The sequence below is a fragment of the Pygocentrus nattereri genome, chromosome 29, assembly GCF_015220715.1.
Source record: "Pygocentrus nattereri isolate fPygNat1 chromosome 29, fPygNat1.pri, whole genome shotgun sequence".
In the NCBI taxonomy this organism is placed as follows: Eukaryota; Metazoa; Chordata; class Actinopteri; order Characiformes; family Serrasalmidae; genus Pygocentrus; species Pygocentrus nattereri.
The window spans coordinates 9,504,512-9,529,614 of NC_051239.1; the positions used below are offsets into that span (position 1 = coordinate 9,504,512).

Consider the following 25,103-nt stretch of genomic DNA (forward strand, 5'->3'; position numbering starts at 1 on the left):
ACACACACACACACACACGCACACATACATTTTCAAAGCCGCTTCTCCCTCAAGGTCACAGGGGGTGTCTGGACCCCACCCCAGCAGTCATTGGGCGAAAGGCAGGATACACCCTGGACAGATTGCCAGTCCATCACAGGGCCAAACTAAAATATTTGTTGGGAAAAGTATTTCACTGCAGATAACAGCCAGTAATTACTTTTACATGAGGTTACATAACTGAAAGTAGGGCACACACAGGATCTACTGACCTTTGTCTTTCACACACAAAAGAAGAATTCATAAAATAATCTTACAAATGATTTATGATGACATAATATATAAGTACTTCTGTGTGAATCTGTTTCCATTCATAAGAAACCTGCTATTGGAGAAAAAGCAGGAAAGCAAAAGCAGCACAAATGGATAAAACAATGTTAAGTACATTTTTCCTGTCATGTTAAAATGATGTCAGTGTTTCTATTTCACCTTTGAAATAAAAGCATGATGCTAGTAATCAAATGTATTAAACAATATGCCATATTGTATCCTCTACAGATATTTAGAAAGATTTGATTCTGTTTTACAAAATGTTTTACATAGTTAAATAACTTCTTTTGGACTGTCTCCACTCATCACCCAAACCCAAAATGTGCCAGTCCTGTTTGCCACCTTCTTCCTTAAGCCAGACATTTTTCCTAACACGCTGTAAAAAATTGCTGTGAATATACAGTATTTTTTTTTTCAAAATACTGTAAATTTACTTGTTTGTTATTTTTTATGATCATACTGTATTTGATTGATCATTTACAGCAGTGCATTGGTTCACAGTAACATACCAGACAGTGCAATTTACAGTAATGTAGTAAAACACTGTAAATTTACAGTGAATAATTGTTCATTTAATGTATATATAAAATTAACAATTATTCACTGTAAATATACAGTGCTGTACTGGCAACTCTGCTGCCAGTAAATTACTGTACATTTGATTTTTACAGTGCAGTGTTTCCCAATCCCAATCTTGTTTTCCTGCACTAACACGCAAATTTAAAACTCACTAAGCCCTTGTTAATTACCACCAGGTTGCTACAGTAGGACAGCATTAATGTGTGCAGAGCGGGGTAGTACAGAAGGATTAGGAAAGCACCTCCGAAAAGTCCAGTCCGTGTCTTATGTGATCACGTTATTAAGATAAGATAAGATGCGTTTATTGTCATTGCACAGTGTACAAAGAAATTGAGCAGCAATCCAACGGCACTTCCTACATACAAAACAATTTAAACATAAGGCTAAAATATATAACGTGCAGATTTAAACAAAAAAAGTTTCAAAAATCTTAAATATAAAGAAAAAGGACTATAATACTATATATTCTATAACAGTCAATAGACAATAGACAGGTGAGGTAGCAGTTGTAGTTGCACATTCCTTGGACAGCTTATAGCGTTATATAATATTGCACATCTAAGAATTATTGAGTGCAAATCCAATTCACCTGTAATGCAATGAAAGATGCAGTCCGTGTTTTGTAGCATCCTGCCGTTCGCGATGGATAGATCCATTCCGGAGTTTACAGTATAGACACCCCACGGTCTTTAAATATCCGGTCCGAGTTTTGAAACACCCCACCCTTTTCCTACAGAAAGGCGGGGAATCCAGTCCGGCGTCTCTTGTAACGTTGTGAGAGATCCAGTCCGTGTTTTGTTTGCTCCCGCAGAGGCGCGGTAGTGGCAAAACAAAAGAAGGCGGCCATCACGTTACGGCTAGAACATCGTGAGGTTTTTTTTTTACCTTCACTTTTTCAGCTTTCCTTTACCTTCGACACAATTTAAAGGACCCAGTTCAGATAACAATGACGTGAACATACGCAGTTTTATTACACTGGCCTGAGAAAGTGCGTAATCAAAGTGAAAAGTAAGTACGTTACACGAGCTAACCTGCTAAGTTAGCTTTCGTGCTAGCAGACGCGTAGAGGGGAGATGTGGCGTAGGCAGCCAGATAGCGCAGTAAAACGGTTTATAACAGCTGTTTCAGTAATGTCGGACTCCGGGTTATATGCGGGATGTTTGACATATTCTGCAGCAGTTGACGTGTCGATGTCTGAGCTTTGTAGCCAGCCAGCCAGCTAGTAAATACACTTGACAGTGGCGCCAGGCCAGATAACCTAGCAGCTCTACGAGGGGCTGCGTTACTGAAAGCGTCTGTTGTGCGAGACGTTATAACGTTAAGGGTTATAAATGGGATCTGAACCGGATAAATTACCGAGTTAAATAATTTGGGTAAGGTTTTAATGCGTAAATAAGTCGGTTCTGGAAGTCGAGGCTGTTGTATTCGTTGCGCATACAACCTTAGATGCTTGTTTGACTGACGTTAATAGGTAATGGATTATCTAGATCAGGATTTTATACCTCATTTTAATCCCGGAAATCAAGGACTAAAGAGTTCTGTTTACCTACTTATGTGTTGGGAACTGAAATACAGTAAAATGTTGAGTGGTTGTAAACGCTCACCTACAATCACTGAGCACTCTGTTGTGTATACCTCCTGAGTTTCATTCATTGTCCGTTTTATCAGCTCCTCTTTCTATAGTAATGTTCTGTAATTACAGACTCTGTCTGTTTCTCTTTATCCCGCTTTTATCCCGTTTGTTAACGGTCAGGACCCCCACATGAGCACTACTGAGCAGGTGTTTGGGTTGTGGATCGTTCTCAGCACTGCAATGGCTTTCATGTGGTGGTGATGGTGGTGGTGTGTTAGTGTGTGTTGTGCATGTATGAGTGGATCAGATACAGCAGTGTGGCCAAACACTGTGTACACTCACTATTAGACACACCTAACTTGTTGGTTCACCTTGTAGAGTCAGAGTCAGAGACGATAGCTCATCTGCTGCTGCGCAGTTTGTGCTGGTCATCCTCTAGTCCTTCATCGGTGGTCACAGGATGCTGCCCACAGGACGCTGATGGCTGGATATTTTTGGTTGGTGGACTATTCTCAGTCCAGCTGTGACCCTGAGATTTTTAAAAACTCCAGCAGCACTGCTGTGTCTGATCCACTCAAACCAGCACAACACACACTAACACACCACCACTAAGTCACCGTCACTGCAGTGAAGAGAATGATCCACCACTCAAATAGTACCTACTCTGTGAGGGTCCATGGTGGTCCTGACCTCTGTAGAAAAGGGTGAAAGCGGGCTAACAAAGTATGCAGAGAAACAGATGGACTACAGTCTGTAATTGTAAAACTACAGAGTGCAGTTGCGGGTTTGATCAAATTTTCACTGGGTGTAGATAGAAGGTAGATGTATCTAATAAAGCGATCATTGAGTATTGATTCCAGGTAAACATCATTCAAGTTCATTGTTTGATAACTTTACCAGCTTTCAGTTTAGAAGAACTTCATTACAGAGACTTCTCATAACATTGATCTTGGAAAAACATTTGTCATGACCAGAAGACAAGCCTTTTCACACCCTTTTCTCTCTCCCCAGTCTGACCGATCCTATGTTTGTGCTGCATGCACTCCATCCTCCTGGGATCTGCGAGGCTCCCACGAGGAGCTAGAGAACTATGTACCGCGGCAGTGGAGAGAGGGACTTCCAGACGTCAGCCCGTAGGATGGGAACGTCGCTGCTTTTCCAGCTATCTGTACACGAGAGAGAGCTTGATCTGGTCTTCCTGGACCACAGCTATGCTAAGCCATGGAACGCTCACCCAGATGCCAGCAGCGCTCGGCCCACCCGAATGCTGTTTGTCACCCCACGGCGGCAGCCCGATTCCTCTGTGTGAGTCATATTTAGTGCTTGTGTGATGTTTAAACATATTTAAAGGCCCATACAGGTTTTTAGAGGTTCTGAGGATCAGTAAATGTAGTTTTGTCTAAAACCCATTTGTCAAAGACAATCTTATGCGGCCTGCAAAATTATTCTAATTTTTTATTGATATTAGCCTGTTTCACAATGCGCTACACAATAGTCCCCAGCATGCACTGCAAGGTAATATCTGCTCTGACTCACCTACCCCTACAACAATCTATGGGTCAGCAATTACGCATCAATTCTACACAAATCTGTGCAGCTCCACACCAGTCATATCACCAAACACACTAGTTGCATTTCAGCTGCTTTTCAACCAAAATAAACACCTAATATTAGCTCAGAAACTGAGCAAGTATCAATGAACTTGACTTAGTGACGACCCAGTCTCCACAGTAACAGTGATGGGATGTTAATGCCATTTGTAAACGTGGCTGTTAAACTAAGTACTGAAGCTTATCATTTTGTAATTTCTTATTACAGGATCATATCTTGCCTAAGCCTACCTACTAAAATTCTTGACATTATCCGGGCTGATTCCAGTGAGAGCAGCACAAGGGCTACTCTAAGCCATTATAGGTCCATTGGTGGGCATAACTTATGTGTTAGTATGATTGCTTTTTCCAGGGACCTGGACTTGTCCATTGATGTGGAGACGGTCACACCGACACCCATGCCTCTCTATGACAACCACAAGGCACGTAGTGTTATGAACGAGTGTGATCGTCATGTTCTGTTTGCCCGAACTGTCGCTGACGGACCTCCACCTCCAGATGACTGGGAAGAACACATTAACAAGTAAGAAAGAAATAGATGTAAGGATATTGTTTTCTCAGAGTAGTACTGTTATGCCAGAAGACAGAATAATTGTTGATGCACTGTGTTGATGTTGCTTATCGTAATCTGTGTCTCTCTAGGACTGGGTGGAGCATGGCTCAAAATAAGCTGTTCAATAAGGTCCTGAAGGCTCTGCAGGCTGAGAGACTGGCTCGGCTGGCCAATGAATGCGTGAGTTCCCCACAAGCCTCAGTAGAAGATCTTTTAGACCTAACAGTTAACTGAACACTAGCTGTGGCATAGCTGTGTTGACAGGATAAATGGTTACTAGAGCAAAGCATAGATTAAGCTTTGTCTGCATATCTCCTTGTTGATCTCATGTTGTTCATGACATTATACACGGAAAAATTGTCTCATTTTCCTCCTATTAGTACATTAAAGTATTTTCTGCATGTGAAATATTTTGCCTTGCCAAATTTGTGGTCACACTGGGCTGTAGAATACATACATATAGATGAATTTGGATGTGCCTGACCTCTTTTTTCCTCATTTCAGGCTGTTAATGAGCCTGTCTTGCGTAGGATTGCAGTAGATAAATGCGCCCGTAAAGTTCGGCACGCGCTGGCTAGTGTGAGCTGGGACACCAAGTTGACCCAGTGGCTCCACATCACCCTTGTGGAATCTCTGAGCCTGGCTATGCTGGCAGCTTACTTGGATGTCCTGCAAACACTCAAAAGCAAGGTGAGCCACTTCCACCCCCACCTCTTTTAAATAACACGGAGTTCTGATTCTGTCTGTGTCTGAACTTTGTCATTTGCAGACTTTACTATTTGCTTAATATCAGTTGTTTTTGCTTATGTTTACTTTGTCGCTTGCCTTTATCTTTGTTATATAATGTGTGTTGTGTGTGTAAACACACATACATATATGATCATTAGTACCAGTAGGGGCTTGATTGACTATTTTCATGCTTTTCTCCTTATCTGTTTTCTGTTAGGTCCCATCTCTGATTGACCGGATGCTGCAGTCTTCGTCGGCCAAAACGGGTGCAGTGGGGTCCGAGGCGCTCTCCCTGTTGCTGAAGCGACCTTGGGACCCTGCTGTGGGTGTGCTGTCCCAGAACAAACCTGTATGTTCAGGTTGCTCTTTTTTTTTAGTCACTGGCTTTTAGATGTGAAATGAATGAAAGACTGTAGCCGCATGCTAACCTGGTGGAACTTGTGGTATGTTAATTGCTGTCTGCTGAGTTTCATTGTTAGCACCATCTATTCTTGCGATTAAATGATTCCTATCTCCAAAACCATCCGGCCATTTTTATTTTAACTGTACATATGGAAACAGTCTGGTCCGTTAGTGACTTTCATTGAGATTTTGTCATTTGTGGATAAAGTACTTTTGAAGTTTGACTGTATGAGGTTTTACAGTGTGATTACTTGTGGGTATCTCTCCTTGTTTTGCGGAATATTTAGAGTAAACTTCCTGGCTCCCCCCTAATCCTGCTTTGTCCATCCTCACCAACGATCCCCACGTTCTCTGCTTCACGACGAATGAGATTCTGGCAGTCACAGCTCTCCTGCTTAGGAAAGGCAAGTCATTAACAAACAAACTGTGCATCTCAAATATGATGATGTTTGTCATGTTGCTATGTCCCCTTGATTGACAGCCACTTAATAAGAGCTCTTCTCTTCCATTTCAACCAAAATTGGTAATTTTATTCCTTAAACTGTATGTGCACTGAATCATGATGCTGAATCTGGTGTATATTTAAAGGAAATCAGTCTCTGATTAAAATAACTTAACTCTGGCCTTCTGTTGTTTCAGGTCATCCCTATAACCACTCATGTGGGCAGTGGATCTAACCTGGGTATCACTCAGTGTCTGGAACACATGGTCGGCACAGTCCGAGGGAAGGTTATGGAGGTGAGACCTCTCTCATTTATAGGGTTAAATGGTCTTCTTTATATGAGTGGGCTTCATAGGAACTGAAGTTTTATTTTTATTTGTGTTTTTATTTATTTATTTACAAATTTTGTCAAAAACCGGAAAACTACAATAATGCAAAAGGTTTGGAGATCTAATTCCAACAGTAACGATGTGTATGGGAAAATATAAATGATATCTGTTCCAATTGGTTGTCCTGTATTGTGTGTTGTGCTTGATTGAAAAAGCAGGCTGAAACACTCCAGTCACATAGCTTGATTTGTGATTGTTTGGTGCCCAACCGTTGTAGGCTGAATAGGTAGATAAAGGTAAACATACTGGTTTTCATGACCTCACAAAAATACTGAATTTAAAAGTCTCTGCATATGGACTGTATAAACTGAGGAGGAGGGAACAGTGTGTTTCAAAACTGTAACGCTGTTTCCTGTTTAAAAAAGGAAAATTCAGTTGTTTAATATATTGTTTCATATTTGAAGTTTCCATTTATTAACCATCACATGCTCAGTGGCAGTTAATTCCACTGGTGATTAATTGGCTTTGTTACTGTGTCCAGGTTCACAGTCACTTCCCCCACAAACCCATCGTCCTGGTGGGCTGGAACGTTGGTGCACTAATCGCCTGTCATGTAAGTCTCGTAATTAATGATTTGGGCAACTCTTCATTCCTTCAACTGTAAATTATTTACTCATTTCTCTCTGTGCAGGTGTCCCTTATGGAATATGTGACTGCTGTTGTATGTCTGGGATTCCCTCTACAAACAGTCAATGGGCCCAGAGGGGTAAGACAAAGTAGACTTTGAGAAGATTCAGGTCAAGTGTGATGATCTTGGATCAAGGGTTTTATACTTTGGGATGGTTTTTTTTTTTGTACAGGGATTAAGCTTAGTCCTGGACTAAACATTTTTCAATGGGTATTCTCCACTGAAAAGGACAGGTAGTCCAGGACTAGGCGTAATCCCTGTCCAGGAAGCCGACTTATAGACAGCCTAGCTGATGTCTGAGAGGGCTCAGCTATGTATGTCCAGCCCTTAAAGGACCCGTGCATATGAAAATATAATCTAATGCGTAAGACGGGCATGAATGGTAGTTGCATATGACAACTAGTTTTACATTGTGATAAATAACACACACCCTGATAATTTAATGTGTCTTTTGGGCAAAACCAGCATGAAAGATTATTCATATCTGATTATTCATTTCATTTAGGTTCTTATGTTTGTGGTGTAGACATGTGATTTAACTTACAACCAGATGATGTTCAGAGCAATAAGTTGTGCATGTTGCTACATACATACGTGTGTGTGTTGTGTTTTGTGTGTTTTATGTGCAGGATGTGGACGACCCCTTATTGGACATGAAGACCCCTGTATTGTTTGTAGTGGGCCAGAATGCACTGCAGTGTGGCGTAGAGAACATGGAAGAGTTTAGGGAGAAGATCCGAGCAGACAATAGCATGGTGGTTGTTGGAGGGGCTGATGACAACCTCAGGTGGGTTGCTGAGTGGGTTGTTATACTAGCTGACTTGATAAGCAGTTACACACCAGTAGTTAATATACATTAGATTTTATATCAGAATATACTCACTGAGCTGCTACTTTTTTTTTTTTTTTTTCTTTCTTTCTTTTCTTTTCTTTATATATGATTTTTTGGACATTTTTCCTGGCGTAAGAGCTGCACTGTTACAGAGAAAAAGAGATTGTGCCTCATGTTAAGCATTCTATCAAAAAGAAATGGAAAACAGGAATGGTGGTATTAAAAAAAAAAAGAAAAGTGGGAGACTCATTTGTGGATAACATTCATCGTGAAGTTAGGTAATTCACATTGCAAAGTAATGTGATGTACTAGTCTTTTATACAACCCTTGTAAAAACATTCCCCTGCGCTCTGACGGAACAGATGGGAAAGTGGTGAACGTTTGTGGCAAACCTGTTCTGTTTGAATAGTTAAATTTGAACGATTTTGAAACGTTTTGTTTCAGCGGTAACCCTTCGTCCAGCTGCCCTGTATGTTCGTATAGCGCTACCTTCTTAAACTGTTACCATGTGGTGCTAAATGTGCGCAGAGAACAGAGACCCGTTTGTAATCGCTCTCCTATGTTCGCCAAATTTAAACCCGGGCAGCCTCTGCGCCAAGACAACGATGCAGTGTTTAAAACTGAGCGTTATCTGGAAAGTCAACAGTGCTAAACAACTTGTTTTTGTGTATGCAGCTCTAATTTGTTCACTGTTTTGTCCCCACTGCAGGATCAGCTCCTCTAAGATGAAGACGGAGGGCCTGACGCAGACCATGGTGGATCGCTGCATTCAGGTTCTTGCACTCAGTTGATGTCAATTATGAGGACTAGGGTTGTAAATCTCAGCGCTCACGATATTTCAATTTGAATGTAGTCCTTTAGAAAATGTATCCAGTGCAAGTCCAAAATTTCACTATGATCTGATTCTTTTGGAACAATTTGGAACTAAAAACAATGATTTGTGTCCTTCAGGATGAGATTGTGGACTTCCTGACAGGAATCTTGACACGAGCAGAAAGCCCAAGTCTCACCTCGGGAGAAACACGGGACCTTGACACAGAGAAGAAAAAGAAGCCTCGCCGTGAGTTGCCCTTTGATTCTGAGAGGTCACGACCCTCCTCACCTGCCATCAGGGTACCAATCTCGCCCTCAGGATCAGAGGTTAGATCATTTTGGATGATGAACATTGTGGAATAATTAAATGGTCATTATAACTACAGTGAAATGGCCCAAAGGATTTTGACCCAGAGTAAGGAAATGGATAAGTGGTTAAGCAACGATGTTCAACATTCAGGTTACGTGTGTCAGACTTTGCACCCTTCTGATTTTAGGTGCTTGTGAAATCTGGTAGATGATAGTGAATCTGACTAGTTTTGCATCTCTTTTTTTGATGAAGCAATATTTCAGCCCCAGTGACCAAGTATTGCTTTGTCATCTGTGGTTCTTCATACAGATCATTCTTTTGGATATAAAGCATTTAATAGGTTCCCTGCTTTCAATTGCTTCTTTTTATTGAGAGGAGCAGAAGCAGAGCCTTGAGTTTCTCCACTGCTTGTTATTCACCTTCAGTTCTTGTACAAGTCAGTGGAACTCCCTGTGGTGTTGTCTTTTCTGTAGAATGTGTGAGTGTCTTTGTGCGTGTGTGTGCACGTGTGTGCTTGCGTATGTGTCTTTCAGTTGCAGTGCTTAAAAGAAAAATATGAATCTATCATCATTTATCATCCATTATCGCTTTTACTATGGGATTCCTTTCTTCTGTCTTTCCAACGTTTTCAGTGTTTTGACAAAACAAAATAAAAACAGCTCTTGGGGTGAGCACTGCGTTTTAGTATTGCGTCCATTTTTTAGTCTGTAAAAATCGTACTTGGAGTGAACAGGCCTTTATCCTGCATGCACAACTCTTTTGACAGTGTTGTAGTTGTGATTTAATAGTGGGAACTGGGGCTATCCATGTGCTACCATGTTTTCTGTCACTATATAAGATATGCATGAGGGTTCCTTATTGGATGTACCTTGCTTCTTTTTCTGAGCGAGTGTGCAAATCCATTCAGAGTGCAGATTGAATCAGTGAGCATTTATTATTGATTGGTTTAATCAGAGTAATGATAAATTGTGACGGTTGTGTTGCGTGTATTCCTGTTAATCTGTTTTCTTGTTCAAAAAGTTAGTTTGGGTCACAAACTAATTTAATTAATTAAAAAATCTGAATTTTAATTTTAGATATTCTTGACACAGAAAATAAACGCAGCAACAGCATTCGGAAATTGTGTTTTTAATAGAAAAGAGTGGATTAAATGGCAGAACTGGTTACATTTGTGCATCAGCTTTGAAGGGTAATAGTCAGATTTAAATGCAGAAGGCAGTAAATAATGGAAGTTTTGGGTACTTGTCTAGGACATGTCCAGTGTATGCAGTAGTCCTACAGCCAGTCCCAAGCCCAAGACTACCGGTTTGTCTCCAGCCCAGAAGTCCAGCCTCATTACTGCCACCCAGCTGCTTAAGACCCACATGCAGCGCTCTGGAACTGTGCTCACACACAAACAAGCTCAAGGTGTGTACATACATACAAAACACACATTCAAGCTGTATGGAGGTGTGAACACACACACACACACGTGTGAAAAGTTTGGGGACATCTGGCTTTTCAAAATCTTTAATAAATGAACACTTTCTTCTTTAAAAAACAAAGCTTTTTAAATCTTGCCATTTCTGTGAAAACAGTGCAGATATTAAAAAGAAAAAAGCCTTAATTTTTATTCTTTGTGTGATGTTAGCTTTCATCAACACTTAAACCTTTATTTAGGTGTATTTAAAACACCTCTGGGCCAAAAAGCTAAACCGTTGCAAACTCTTTCTTAATGTACTTGATTTCAAAGCAACAGTGAAATTCAAATATTACTCTGTAAAAGGGTCAAAAGATCGCAGGATATCCCCAAACTTTTGACTGATAATCTACAACATGAGTGTGCTCTCACAGAGAAAAGATGTTTATCTTTGTTCTTCTCACACACACATCCTTAGTTTTAGTTTCACTTTGTCATTGAGTTGTTTAATTGTGATTAGTGGTAGCTTTACACCTAGTTAGCTTTAAGGGGGGGATTCCACCAGTTTTTCAACAATTTCTCCAAGTAATTTCTCCATGTAAACATCCTGAATTGTAAGGATGTAAACAAAGTTATTTAGGCTGGTTTGATGCGAAACGCTTAGCTCTAGTTCTAACTGCTGATGTGAAGAAAGGTCAGAATTATTCACAGTGGCGGTGATGGAAACCAGGCATCTGTTTAATGACATCTTGATGCCTCTGACATTGGTTTTCAATAGTTTGGGCCTAAAATGTATTTTTAAAAACATACTTATGGAGAGGTGCTTGCTGCATATTGCGAGGCAAAGAAAACGTATCTTTTCTAATTTATCTCTGGTTTACCATTGTCAACATTACATATAAAATATTAGATAAAATGGCTGCATTTGTGTTGTAGACATTGTGACCTCTGGTTGCTATTACCATTGTTAACGAACTAGAATAGAGTAAATGCGGAAATTTTGAAAAATCGGTGGAATTGCCTTTTAACCATGTTGAACATGTTTCCCTCCTCCTTAGATTTAAAGCCATTCTAGTGCATCCCAGCTCCCCCCCTCTAGTTTGCATGTGTGTTTCCTTTCTTTCCTGTCCCCTTTCCTTTTCCCCCTTCACTCTGTCCGTCTCTTCCATCCGCTCCAGCTCAGTTCGCTGCCTTTATGAAACAGAACATGCTGGTGAGGAAGAGCATTCCTCCTGGCAGTCCATCCTGTCTGTTTGGTGAGTATGTCTTCTCTCTCCCCCTCTCTCCCTCTCTTTCTATATACCACTTGTCCAACTTTTTTTCCCCCTTCTTTCTTTCTGTCTTTGCATCTCAGAAGGTGAAACACATCTGTTTGTAGATTCTTTTGAAGTCAGCATGTTCTTCACTGTGGCTAATGAAAAAGAGATGTTTCACTGAATCGCATTTGCTATTGTTTAACAATAGCAATGGATCTGAAACACATTTCCCTACAAAGTCTACCCCCTGCCAAACAAACTTGAACTTGCTTTTGTGAAGCTTTGTCGTAATTTTTAACTTGTTTAGTATTTTTAAAATGCGGATCTGTTTCTGTTAGTAAGGTTTTCACCCATTAGCTCACATCCAGTCAGGTTTTGTTATCTATGTGTTTAATACCCTATAGCAATAACCCAACATTGATAGGTTAAAGAAACGGAGCTGTGTACTCACTCACTCACGCTTGCTTTACAGTGGTGATTTTAGCAAGAATCCAAATGTAGACAAATGGACAAAAGAACATCACCTACATAAAAATAGTAGCAGCAGCATTTTGAAGCCAGAGTTGTAGCGATAACAGTATCTTCTTTTTCCATATTTGAGCATGGAGATTAACCATTTCAGTGGCGGTTCAACACAGAGCGCATGCAAGCCATGCTTAGCACGTAACTGTGCTCAGGGCTATGTGGCTATTTACTTGTTGGTGTTGTGCCACCAAAACTTAAAAGCAAACAAAATAAGTTGAGTTCACATACACAGACATCATATAAATTAAAACGTTGCACAATTTTCAATTAACCATTCGATTAATGTCAAACCTTCAGTCTAGCAACAGTTGCTAAAACGAACTGGTTAGCAGTCGTTTAGCTAGCATCCTGCCTGCTCTGCACCACTGAACAGGTTTGATTCCGTCTACAGAAAGTTTGGATTGATGCTCAAATCTGAGGGAACAAAGTAGAGTGGCTGGTGTTGAAGGGACAGAAATCTGAAATGAAACCTCTTCTGTGGTGTCTGGATGTGTAGCTTCCTAGCTAGGCTAATGCTAGTCAGCTCCTCTAGCTCAGTTTGCTTATCTAGTGCCTGACCCATCCAAACACCACAGTAGAGCTTCCGTTCTGTGTATGTGTTGCTCTGATCTTACAAGTGTAGATGATAAATATGACTGGTGGTGGAGTAACATGCTGGGCTAGACTAACACTAGCAAAGCGTTCACTAGCAGGCTAACAGTTCCACTCACTGTAGAGTTGGCTCAGCACCAGCTAACTCATGCTCATATAACACCCGATAAAGAATGTGAGAGCACAAAATTGAGTAGGTGGCATTGGAGTGCTACCTGGAAGTGAATGTGTTATAGTTATTAGCCTGTTAGCTGTTGCTGAGCCACTCTTCTGTATAGTTTTCCTGAGGATTTCCAGGTTCTGATTTAGCAGCAGAGAAGATGGAAGAAGAAACTGACCCGTTTTATGAGTCCCTTAAAGAGTAGGAGTGCTGCTGGTTTCAGATAATTCCACCAGATAATTTAGCTCTGAAAAATTCGCAAAATTGGAAAGGACTGACTACAAAAATGGTTGTCAACTACAAGCTTCCATTAATTATTAACTACATTAGCCTCATAGCACTAGTGCAGAAATCTAAGCAGCAAACTTCAGACATATCTTGACTGACTGACTACTTTTGAAATATGGGCAAAATTGTATGAATTAAATTTTTGGCCAAATTGACACTTTACAGTAGAGAAACAGCGCCGTGTTACATATTTTTTTACATATTCCGTGTGACAGTACCCGTGTCGGGCGAGCAGGCGGAGGGTTTGGATCGGGATGACCTGCGGCTTCACATGAAGAGGAGACAGACGCCCAGCCCCACACCTAGTAAATCCTCCAAACGAGCCAAGATCAAAGTCACCATAGTCTCCCACGCTGACACCGCAGGGGCCACGGCCGCCTCTGCAGCTCAAGAAGGTAAATTAAAGGCCTTTCTGGCTTCATTAAACCACTGAGCTGCTATTGTAATGAAACAGGGTTGACAACAGCCATGCACACCTAATGAAATCGAAGGTGAACCGAGGATTGCGGTACTGAGCCCTTGAATATTTTGTCCTGCCCCGACCACCCCCACCCCCTCCAACCTTAAACTGTCAAAAGTAATCTTGCTGAAGAATTCAAGAGGCCTGTTTATCTGCTGACATGAAGAAAAATATAGCTAAATATAGCTAGAGGATAACGACCTGTTTTTGATGGACTCTTTTGATGCTTTTCTTTTCATTGCATTAGTGAGTAGTGTTCTGAACCCACAGGAGCTTGCAGAAATTATTATATTAAGTTACATTTTAAAGCAGCCTTTACCAAAATGCTATATATTAGGAAAACAACAAAAAAAATACTAAGAATTGGAGAAAGAAGAATGATGAGCGGTAAAGATAATGGTCTTAGATTGAGCTTTAAAGGAAGAGACGGTAGAGCAGTTCGGTGGCAGAGTTGTAAAGTTTAGCAGCAGCAGCACTGAAAGACCTGATGCCAACTGATGAGTCTTGTATATGACACTGCAAGAAGACCAGTGCCAGAAGATAGTGTGAGAGAGGGATTTCCCAAAAAGATATTAGTTTTGTCTGCCTTGAGTTTCAGGAAGTGTAGGGAATGCAGTGCTAATGTAAATCTGAGTATCGGCATAACAGTGAAACCTAAAGGGGAATTGCACCATTTTCTTCATAAATTCTATATAATTAAATGTTTAAGCTGTAAACGGAGCCATCCAGAGTGGTTTTCTCCGTTTTGCAATTTCCGTCTGGGATCTACTCCACAATTTCCCTCTGGGGTCAATAAAGGATTCTGATTTACAGAAACGTTTTAGAGTCTGAATTGTTCACAGTGGTGGTGATGAGAACCAGCCGTCTGAAGAGTTTAAATCATCCAAAATCTCCCTCACAGAAAGTTATTACATGAAATGTTTATGATTATGCTGTCCCATCTAGTTTTACGATAGTTTAGTGGTAACCTTTTGGCCTAAAACATCTTGTTAGTCCATTTATTTTAACACATTTATGACAGAGGTGTACAGGCAGGGCACCCTGGACGGGTCACTAGATCTAAGGGCAATTTAGTTTTGACCAGGCAGGCCAACTGGTAATATTAGATTTTAAGAATTTCATTTTTTCACTTTTGTTTTAATGCACAGAAAAGTGGCACTGTGACAACTTTACTCAAGCAGGTGTTGCACATCTCTTCGAATAAACATCACTCAATGTGAGGGGGGAAAAAATAAAAAAGGAGAATGTTTTTAACATGCGCTCTAAATTTTATCTCTGTCTTGTTTTGGTCTTTAAAGTTGGAGCATCTGGAAAGCCCCTCACAGTGACCATGGGCCAGACTGTTTCAGGAGCTAAAGAACTTTCTGGACTTTTGACCGCTCAAAGGTTTGTGTGTAATTTATGTGTTTTGCTTTTTCACAAACGTTTGACAACAAGAGTAAGAGAACATATGATGTGCAGATTTGCTCTACATTTTAAAGATGATTGGTATGGTTCGTGAAGTTGTTCAGAACAGAAGAGAGGACCTGATATGGTACATGTTTGTTTTCACAACCTTTCACCGTGAATATTTCAACACTCATTTCCATCTCCACTTATTCACAAACAGAAGTCTATGAAGGAAAAAATGCAGAGTGGATCTGTAGATCTATTTCTGCAAGTTGTATGGTGGTGTTACAGTGCTGATGTGTGCTTGGTCATGTTCACGCATGTCTATAGGTCTAGTGCTCTGACAGATGTGCCTGGAGGTCTAGGCTCTAGTGGAGGTTCCTTCCACAGCCTGCAGGGGAGTGTCATATCTGGCTCGTCCTCTCCAGTGCAGGTTCAGACACCTGCAGCTGCACAAGGTAACCTCAACCCAATGCATGCTAGCCCTCTAACCCTCATCCTTCAGTACCCCTTACTGCACAATTTAAAGTTAGGAAAACTCAGACTGAGTCAGACCTAAAAGGAAAGGGCTTGTCATTGTGCTAAGTTGTTGGATCAGGTGTGTTGGAACAGGAATCACACCAAAATATGGAAGCTAGGCCCCTCCAGTATGGTTCCATATTATAGGGTTTTGAATTTCAGCATAGAATTTCTGGCACTTTCTGATTGTGTGTTTTGACTCTGTGCAGCTCCCTCTGCCAGTAGCCTGTTACAGGGCCTCAGCTTCAGCCTGCAAGAGATCAACACCAAATCCCCGGGTTTGCCCTCCAGCGCACAGGTACTGCCCCAAACCTCTATCTATATATATATATATATATATATATATATATATATATATATATATATACCCTATAAATGTAAAGTTCATTAAACAAAATAAAAATGAAAAACTTAAATTGGCTTCCACTTTTCTTTAATGGACACTTAAACAAACGGTATCATGTACCACCTCAGCAACAGCAATTATGCTCAACCTGTCATAAGTCTCTCTCTGAAGTACGCTCTTCTCACCAGGGATAAACCCTAAAGCTGTGAATTCTGCAGCTGTTAGGTTTTATGAAGATTCGTTGTTGTATGCATAATGCCCTCTAGGGGGCAGTCAAGGAGCTTGTGAAATTTTGTGATGTTTTTGGACTTGGAAGTGGTGTGTCAAGCTCATTCTCTCTCTCTCTCTCTCTCTCTCTCTCTCTCTCTCTCTCTCTCTCTCTCTCTCTCTCTCTCTCTCTCTCTCTCTCTCTCTCTCTTTGATTGATGGTGTCATTTCACATATTTGGAATTCTTTCTTCAAAAGCTTTTGATGGTAGGCAAAAAAGGCTAATATAAATATTCTATAAAGAGTTTAATATAAAGTAAATGATGGTCAGCAGTGTGGATGATCAGCCTCTTTTAAGTTTTCTTCAAAAACTGATGTAAAACATGTTGAATTTTGTCAACTTTCCTAAGTGCGAACATCAGACATGACTTATGTGTGTGCTTTTTAATGCATCTGTGTGAATTCATGTTAAAATCACTGAAATGTTCTCCTGATGGCGATGCTACGGGCCTCTTCTCAACTTTTTCCTGCTCATGAGCTTTCATGTCTGAACAGGTAGAAAGAGGAGAGAAAGAATGAAACTGCTGTTGCTTTAATCTCTGGTGATGACCCAGTTGATTAGACGCTCCTTCAGTGTGATCTCACATACATCAGAGTGCTTTAGCGTTAACACTACAATTGTTATTTGGGCATATGAGTCTCTGACCACCTCAAAAATGATCATCATATAGACGCAGTGGCCATCTGAACAGTCAGGGTGGTGCACAACACTCGTTGCGTCACTCATTGTTTCCCTCCATCACTTGCTCTTTCTTTCAGGCTCCATTAGGGAAGTTGCAGCCTCATGGACAAGTGCTGACCTCTCTCAGTGCAGCAGGGGGCACTCTAGTGCGTGCAGTCCCAGTCGTGTCCACGGGCTCTGGAGTGACCAAAACCACAGCCATCCACCAACTGCTCACCAACGGCGGCCTGGCTAAGCTGGCCAATAGCCTGCCGGGACTGGCTCACGTGTCCAATCAGAGCGCGGGTACGTCTTTGTCGTCTTCGTCGATGCAGCGCTCCAGCAAACAGAGGCGTCCACGCTGAGTAGGAGCCAGGGGGTTGTACCGTGACAACAGGGTCAATGGTCAAATTCGGGCCGCCACCACTGCATGTAGTATGAGTTAGTGTAGCACCCGGAGGTACCAGTCACGAAATGAGATGAGACTGGAGATAAAGACAGCGTGCATTGTGGTAAAATCAGTGATGATCTTATCAGTGATAAGATGTGTAACTCTGTGCTTGTACATATAATGAGGGAAACGTTTGTCCTGTTTATTCTCATGCCGTGTGATTTGTATTAATGTCAGTTAAAACAAGAGAACACCACTGTTCTCCCCTAATTTAAGTGGCAAATGAAAGTTGTAAGGACCACACGTTACTGACGAAGAGTCGTTTCTGTGCTGTCAGCTCTGTTCATTCTTTCTGCAGTGTATCCACTGTTCCCAGCTCATTATGTTTCTGTTTCTGTTGGTTTCATTTTTGTCCATTTACATTTTATCTTTATTTTTCTGTGTGATGGACAACTGCTGTTTGTTTTGGCATCTCCTTACAAATGCATTCATTAAACAACCAACAGCAAATGAGTGTCAGCGATGTCCATTTTTTTTTCTTGCCCTTTTTATTTGTGCATTTTCTGCTAAATGTCATTGCATTTCTGATATGTTTGTAATTATTACATTCAAATTTAGTTATAATTTAATGTCATTCGCTTCTCTTTGCAAACTCTTAAGTGTCTGTCTTGTAAAACTTTTTTTTGCCAATTTACGCTGCTCTGTTTTTTCTGTTTGTTGTTTTATCATGTTGCCACATTGAAGTGTGTGTGTGTGTGTGTACGTGTGTGTATGTTCTCTAGTTAGACTCATTTATTTCAGCTCATTAATGCAGCAGCTCTTTAAAGGTAGGTATATAATCCAAAAACCCAACACAATCCGGCTGCTAGTATGCAGCTCTGGTTGGTCTCTATTTGGTGAACTGAAGTGTCACCTGGACACAATAGAGAATTCCTACAGTGAAACACTTGTTAGGTGGGGGTAGTGGGAGATGGTGATTCATGGTATTGGTCAAATGATTTTTTATGTCATTTCAGAAACGGGTCATTACATTTCTGATTTAGGATAACTCCACTGTTTTTTCAAGATGTTTGTATGAGAAGGTGTGGATCTTTAGCGTGTAGTCAGGATTATAGAAAAACCTGCCGAGTGAACTGTTCGCAGTGGTGGTGAGGGCAACCAGGCTAAGCAGTTAAATGCTTTAGAAGCTAATGTAATGTACTGAATGGTATTACATTAAAATGGTTATAAGTTTACTGCCTAATGTCTCACACATTAGTTTTGAGTAAGTTTTGGCCTAAAATGTTTTCCTTGTTAAAGTGATTTATGTTGGAGAGGTTAATGCAGGGTGTTTAAAAAAAACGGTGAAAGTCACTAAAAAAATCCATTTACCACTTTTCTTCATCTGTTATGTTTAAAGGCTCCCAACATGTCTAGGTTCACTGGTGGGATTGGACAGTAAATAAAACAGCTGTGTTTGCGCTCTAAGCATCATGACGCCTGGTTCCTATCACCACTACTGTACAGAAATCGGAGTCAGGACGTTTCCAGCAAACCATTTCACATCAAACTGCTCTAATGAGTTTTCTTTCCAACAAATTGAGACATTTTGGCCATTTGAAAGTGACCACCCCTATGCTGTAAAGATTTTTAGTTCAAGCTGACTATAACACCGTTTCTGATCATGCCGTTTAATTGGGGAGTTGAAACAGTGTCATGTAGATTATTGTTTTCTGGTCATAGTTTCATGTTTTTGAGCAGAAGGAAAGTGAAAACGGTGCAGGTGGACTGTATCACTGGCACTGGGAATTTGTCTAAATATACCTCGATCTGTACATATGCTGCAGTTTTGTTTATTATTTTAGCTACAGACTTTGGCTCTACTGATGCAGACATTCTCATTTGTGTGTTTGTTGAACAACAGGACTCAAAGCCCCCACAACAATCACAGTGACCCTGAGAGGACAGCCAAATAGAGTTCCAGCTCTCGGCCACACTGGAGCCATACTGCCACCCCACAGTGCACCTGAAAACCAGGTGTGTTTTCCGAATTCGCACCAGCTCCCAGCAGAACCACAGTTTGCAGTGGTTAAAGTGAAGATTTGGACAAAATTCAGATTTGTGTTTTTTCCCCCCAGACCCCCAAATGTCGTCGGAAGTTTGTTGTCCTAAATGTTCTTCTTTAATTATACACTGAGCTACAGGGCTATTGTGGTTAGTAACCACATAAGCGGTACTTGAGATTACTTTAAAAAAAAAGGACATTCTGGTCTAACACTAGCCTCATTGTTTTGACAAGTTCATGATGTTTCCATTTTGCCTTTTTGACTGTCAGTCACAAAATCGAAACCACAAAATCTCAGTCTCGGGTGTATCAGGGGTGTTGTGGCATAGCAATGGTTAAATTTGATCTTGGCCAGTGTCCCTTAATAACCACTATTGGTTAGGTGATTTCTCAGGCTGTATGTCAGTGTTTTCAAGAAAAGTGGGCAAAAGTATGCTGCGTATCTAAAACCAGTGGGAGCACGCACCTTAAATTGTGAACTGTGTCTGTACTTGTCTCCATTTTTACAGATAACAGTCCGTGTCAGCAACCAAATACAAACCAACGTATCAGTTTGACAGAATTTACAGTTTTATATCCTTTCTTGTTTCATCAGTGTTCTACTACCATACCCAGCATGCATTTCACAAGTACATCATATTTCCTCTGACTATGCACCCACTGCCATAATGTAATCCAGACTGCTAGTATAGCCCCTTATGTAGAAGCTGATAAATACAAACCTGTTGTTTGGATTCGTTCCTCTTAACCACCTAGAAAAAGCATTTCAGACAGCTCTCAAGTATATGCACCACTGTGCGTATAAGTTTTTCAAACTTTGCTCCCACCTTCAAGACACATCATCAGAAGTGGGGGGGTTTCCTTATCTTTAAGGGAAACCTCTTTCTAGACCAAGGGTGTCAAGCTCGACCAGGAAAAGGGCCGTCTTTAAAAAAAATAAATCTCAACATCTTATCAAATCCTTTGATTAGTGTTGTGCTGTAACCCAAACTGGCAGTTGTTTATTCAAAATAAGAAAAAACTTCAACAGTAAAATACTGGCACTTACCCTAGACCTTGAAATATTACATGGACACTGCTCTGCTTGAACTGGACACCTGGCCTCCTTTCTTTGCTGCAAGACTTGGGCTCAACTTCTGAGCTGCTACGCTAATGTTAGGTGTTTATTTTGGTTGAACTGCAGCTGAAATGCGTTTTGGTGATATGACTGGTGTGGAATTGTGTAGAACTGATGTGTAACCAACGTCCCACAGACTGCTGTTGGGCTGTTGGGCGGTCTTATCCAGAGCGACTTACAATTTGATCATTTTACACAGGTAGGCCAGGTGGTGTTAGGAGTCTTACCCAAGGACTCTTATTGTTATAGTGTAGGGTGTTTGCCCTGGTGGGGGATTGAACCCCAGTCTATAGTGTAGAAGGCAGAGGTGTTACCCACTACACTAACCAACCACTGCTATGGACTGTAGTGCAGCACATTGTGAAACGGGCTAATATTAATAGAAAATTACAATACTTTTTTCGGCTGGATAGGATTGTGTGGCGGATCTGGTCCTTGGCCGTTTGTTCAAAACATGGGCTCTAGGTACCACTTTAAAAGGTGGGGAGGCATGTTTACAACAGATAAACATGTTTACGACAAATACAGCAACATGTAGTCTCATTTTGGCTGGAGTGACGCTTTGTGTAATAAGTGTACACTCTTACAAAATTATTCCACAAGGTTTCTTTAGTAAATAAAAGGTTCTACATAGAACCCTTTGCCATATTAAAAGGATCTTTTCATCATGAAATGGTTCTTCAGATTCATGGACAGTGTGTTGTATATGGTTCTATATAGCACCCAAAAGGGTTCTTCTATTGCTACAATGTCAAACTTATCAATAGAATTACACTTTTTTCAGAAAGGTTCTATATAGAACCATCTATAGAACATTCAGACACATTCTCTGTCAATCTGAAGAGCCTTTTAATCATGCAAAGGGTTCTTTGAATGTTCATGGTTCTATGTAGAACCAAAAAACGCTTGAAGAACCTTTTGAACGCTTGAAGAATCTTTTTAAAGAGTGTAGCCTAAAGACAGTAGCAGCCATCCTGAAGCCTAGTCTGTACTTTTGTCCACATTTCTAGATGACTGTGTTTCATAAAGTGTCAGAAACCACATTTAAGTGCCTTAACTTGAACCACTGCTTTAAAGCTGGTTTATTTTTCTCGTGTTGCACTTAATCTCCACGTCTCTGTGCGTGTATAGTATGTAAATGTTTATACAGTAAATGAAACGGTTAGATTTTCAGTTACGTATGAATATGAAGCCCCAGTACGGTGTGTAAGCCAGGGCGGTTGTTCTTCCACTTCTTTTATTTTCCATATTTAAGGGCTTGCGAAATCCGTTTGATGTCGCCTGTCATCCGTTATTTCGCTCAAATCAGTTAGATCGGCCGTCATTGATGGCGATGTGCTTTTTTTCCTCCCTCTTTCGAAGTTTCTGTTCCACCATTTATCACAATTATAGCCTTTTCATTTTCAGCTGTGAAATCAATTAGTTTCATCAGGCCAGTTGCCGTAGTAACAAGTCTCTGTGACGACACAGGAATGAGAGTGTAATTATTTGCTTAATTATTCTGACGAGGATAATTACACGCCTGTCACTCCCACTCCTGGATGGCTAAGGGCAGTGGTCAGGAGTTTGGGGTATTTCAGAAGGTTCTGAGTTTAGAAAAGGCTGTAATTGTTTGATATCAAGCTTTTCTTTCGCCTGGACTTTTAACCTCGCAGAGCTCGGTAGAACTGCTTGACCGTGGTGATGGTGGAATTTGTGGATCACTGAAAATGACAAGTTTTATGATGCTTTTAGACCAAAAAGTTATAAGAATTGTAGTACAAATTGCATGAAGGCCAACAATTAAATAAAGAATTACTGAAATGTAATAAACATTTGAAGCCCTGGTATTCAGTATGATGGCATTTATCAGCCAATATGAGTTGCAAGTATATACAGTACTGCGCAAAAGCTTTATGCACCTGAACACATTGTTTAAATGAATTTATCTGGGTTATAAGTGTGTTTGTGCCTGTAAAAAAAATAATAAATTAATAATGTATCATTAGAATGAATGCAAACAAACATAAATACAAGTTAGTTTCCATCCAGATTTGTACTTGATGCCTCCAGCTATCGCATGGATTTGTTCAGTTCCGTCACCAGCGCCCTTGATTTAACATAACGAAGCATTGACTATCTAAACCAAGTATTGGATGATAACTACGAATAATACAGGGCTGCCACAAGGATAGATTAGCAATGGTTAAGTGAGCCTCTTAACAGTCACTGGGGCAGTTCCCCTCTTGTCACTGGGGTGGGACCCTCAAGGGTACTCGGTACCTTTTAGTCAGGGAAAATAACTGAACCATAATCCACTGAAATTATATTTTCTGAGTTGTATTGAGTTCACACCCCGTCTCGTCCCCAGGCTTTTTATTTTATTGTTCTGTTTTAAAACATTTTGGTTATGAAAAGGTACAAATGCGTACTTTTCACCTGGAAAAACTGATTTAAAGTACACAACTGGACCTTAAAACCACTGTTGTACCTTTTGAGGGAACATGTACTATTTCCTTTTCTCAGTATAGGAATACAGTAAAAGCAACAGGAATTTCTTGGTTTCTGTAGCGATATTGATATCTTGGTTAGAAGTCTGCAGTTACAAGAACACTATTTTTCTAACCAACTTCCAGCAGGTCTGATTTAATTTAATGCAGGATTGATTTGATAAGCTAGGTTTTTTTGATGGTAACTGTTAATACTGGCTTGAGGAGAGCTTTAGATTTGGTTAAGCAGTTTGTTTATTTGTAATTATTCTGCTTTTCTCCTTCATCTCTTTCTTACAGTGACCAAAACCTCAATGGGAACCACCCATGCTGTTTGAAGCTGCAATACCATGGCTCATGCTGCCTGCTAAGGCTCTGGTAGGCTCTGTGTGGTGTCCTCACCGGTGCACGGAAAGCAGATGCACCCTCAGCTATAAAACGACTGACTCGATGGTTTTGCTGGCTAACCTGCTTATCTGCCTCAACACTCTGGAGGAGCCGAAGGAACAATTATGGACCCCATTCCTTTTATGATCACATCTTACTGACAAAGAGTAGGTGTTTCAGTGTCTTGCTGTGTGTAGGATGGTCGAAGTTTAAAGTTAGTCGTTGAAGGCTCTGGCACTCAGTACTGGTGCTGTGATACGCTGAATGTCTAAAACTGGGCTTTAGTCTAAACGCTCTCGCAGGTCTATATGTATGTGTGTGCCTCAGAGTAAGAGCCATGATCTAGGAATGTATACATTACTTTTCAAAAGTTCAGAATCACTGAATATACATTTTTTTGAGTTTTGAGTTTAAATTTCAGATGAATTAAGGCAGTTTGCTAGTCCTGGGCGATGCAGTGCAATTTTACAGCAGTGCTGCTAGGCTTTAAACACTGTGTCCACCCACTGACACTCCCACCTTGTTGGACCTCCTTGTAGATCTAAAGTCAGAGACAGTAGCTCATCTGCTGCTGCACAGTTTGTGTTGGTCATCCTCTAGTCCTTCATCAGTGGTCACAGGATGCTGTTGGCTGGATATTTTTGGTTGGTGGACTATTCCTAGACCAGCAGTGACACTGAGGTGTTTAAAAACTCCAGCAGCACTGCTGTGTCTGATCCACTCAAACCAGCGCAACACACACTAACACACCACTACATTAGTGTTACTACAGTACTGAGATTGAGAATGCAGTTATAACAGAATCTAAGTTTAAAATAAATAAATAAATAATACGTTTGGGACTAGATTGAACTGGCTTATCATTACGAAGTGTAATATTTATTAATAATAATTATTTGGCACAGGTTAAATGCACATATTGTAGCATAACAGTGTCTAAACATTCTGCTCTTCCATATTATAGTAAATCCATCCTCAAATAACATTTAGCAATATTGGTCAAATCTAAAGGATTTGCCCAGTCCAGTGTAAAGCAAATGTATGCTGATACTGATTGGATTCTCAAGTCATTTGTCACACTTAATATAGAAAAATCACACACATTCGTAATGTAAGTGAATCCAAACTTTTGAACAGTAAAGTTTTACAGTAAAAGTCCATAAATTGTGAGACACTTGATTAAATTGTTTTCCACAATCTGAGACATTCTGACCTACAGACTTGACATTTGTTTCTATGTCATTTTTTTTTTTATATAAAAACACCATTTAAACTCCAGCTGTGCTGGAATGTGTGAACATCTTGATGAATGCATGGAAATTTTCTGTTTTTTTACCACAATGTCAAAACACTTCAGCTCCCACCAAGGTCTCAGCTTATCTGTATCTTCTTCATCTCGGTTGGAAAAGCATCTCAGGCGGCTCCTCGTGAAGCTGCTTGAGAGCATGACGGAGAGTGTGTGAAAGGGGGAGGTGCTGCTTTAAAGAATCCAAAACAGAAATTTTGATTTGATTTTTGTGATGCATTTTTTGGTCCATGTGTGTTGTGTATTCACGTTTTCACCATTATTCTAAGATGTGGAGCATAACGAAAATAAGGAGAACCCTTTAGGAGCAGATGTCCACATTTTTGACTGTCACTGTTTGTTAGGATATAAAAGACGAGA

The 25,103-nt window shown here is 40.5% G+C and overlaps 1 protein-coding gene across 3 annotated transcripts; it reads left to right on the forward strand.

Annotated features, from left to right (window-relative positions):
* The first annotated feature begins 1,662 nt into the window (after nt 1-1,662).
* On the forward strand, nt 1,663-24,053 carry kansl3 (KAT8 regulatory NSL complex subunit 3). Of its 3 annotated transcripts, none has more exons than XM_017696336.2 (22): nt 1,663-1,755; nt 3,473-3,766; nt 4,424-4,594; nt 4,714-4,804; nt 5,129-5,314; nt 5,571-5,702; nt 6,043-6,159; nt 6,395-6,493; nt 7,068-7,139; nt 7,218-7,292; nt 7,844-8,001; nt 8,756-8,819; nt 8,998-9,186; nt 10,420-10,576; nt 11,747-11,824; nt 13,604-13,783; nt 15,147-15,234; nt 15,568-15,695; nt 15,966-16,054; nt 17,129-17,336; nt 19,325-19,437; nt 23,351-24,053. In XM_017696336.2, exons 2-22 carry the CDS (start codon nt 3,552-3,554, stop codon nt 23,351-23,353), a joined length of 2,613 nt encoding a protein of 870 aa, XP_017551825.1. In that variant the 5' UTR covers nt 1,663-1,755; nt 3,473-3,551; the 3' UTR covers nt 23,354-24,053. The 3 variants fall into 3 exon arrangements, with proteins under 3 accessions (XP_017551825.1, XP_017551824.1, XP_017551826.1); XM_017696335.2 differs by having other exon boundaries at nt 1,685-1,896; XM_017696337.2 differs by lacking the exon at nt 11,747-11,824 and having other exon boundaries at nt 1,686-1,896.
* The last annotated feature ends 1,050 nt before the right edge of the window (nt 24,054-25,103 follow it).

Bases quoted from the DNA above. Each gene is read 5' to 3' on its own strand.
- kansl3 (XM_017696336.2), top strand. From the start codon at position 3,552: ATGTACCGCGGCAGTGGAGAGAGGGACTTCCAGACGTCAGCCCGTAGG. The intron at 9,187-10,419 runs GTTAGATCATTT...GTACTTGTCTAG, and splicing joins TCTCGCCCTCAGGATCAGAG to GACATGTCCAGTGTATGCAG. The intron at 16,055-17,128 runs GTACTGCCCCAA...TCTTTCTTTCAG, and splicing joins GTTTGCCCTCCAGCGCACAG to GCTCCATTAGGGAAGTTGCA.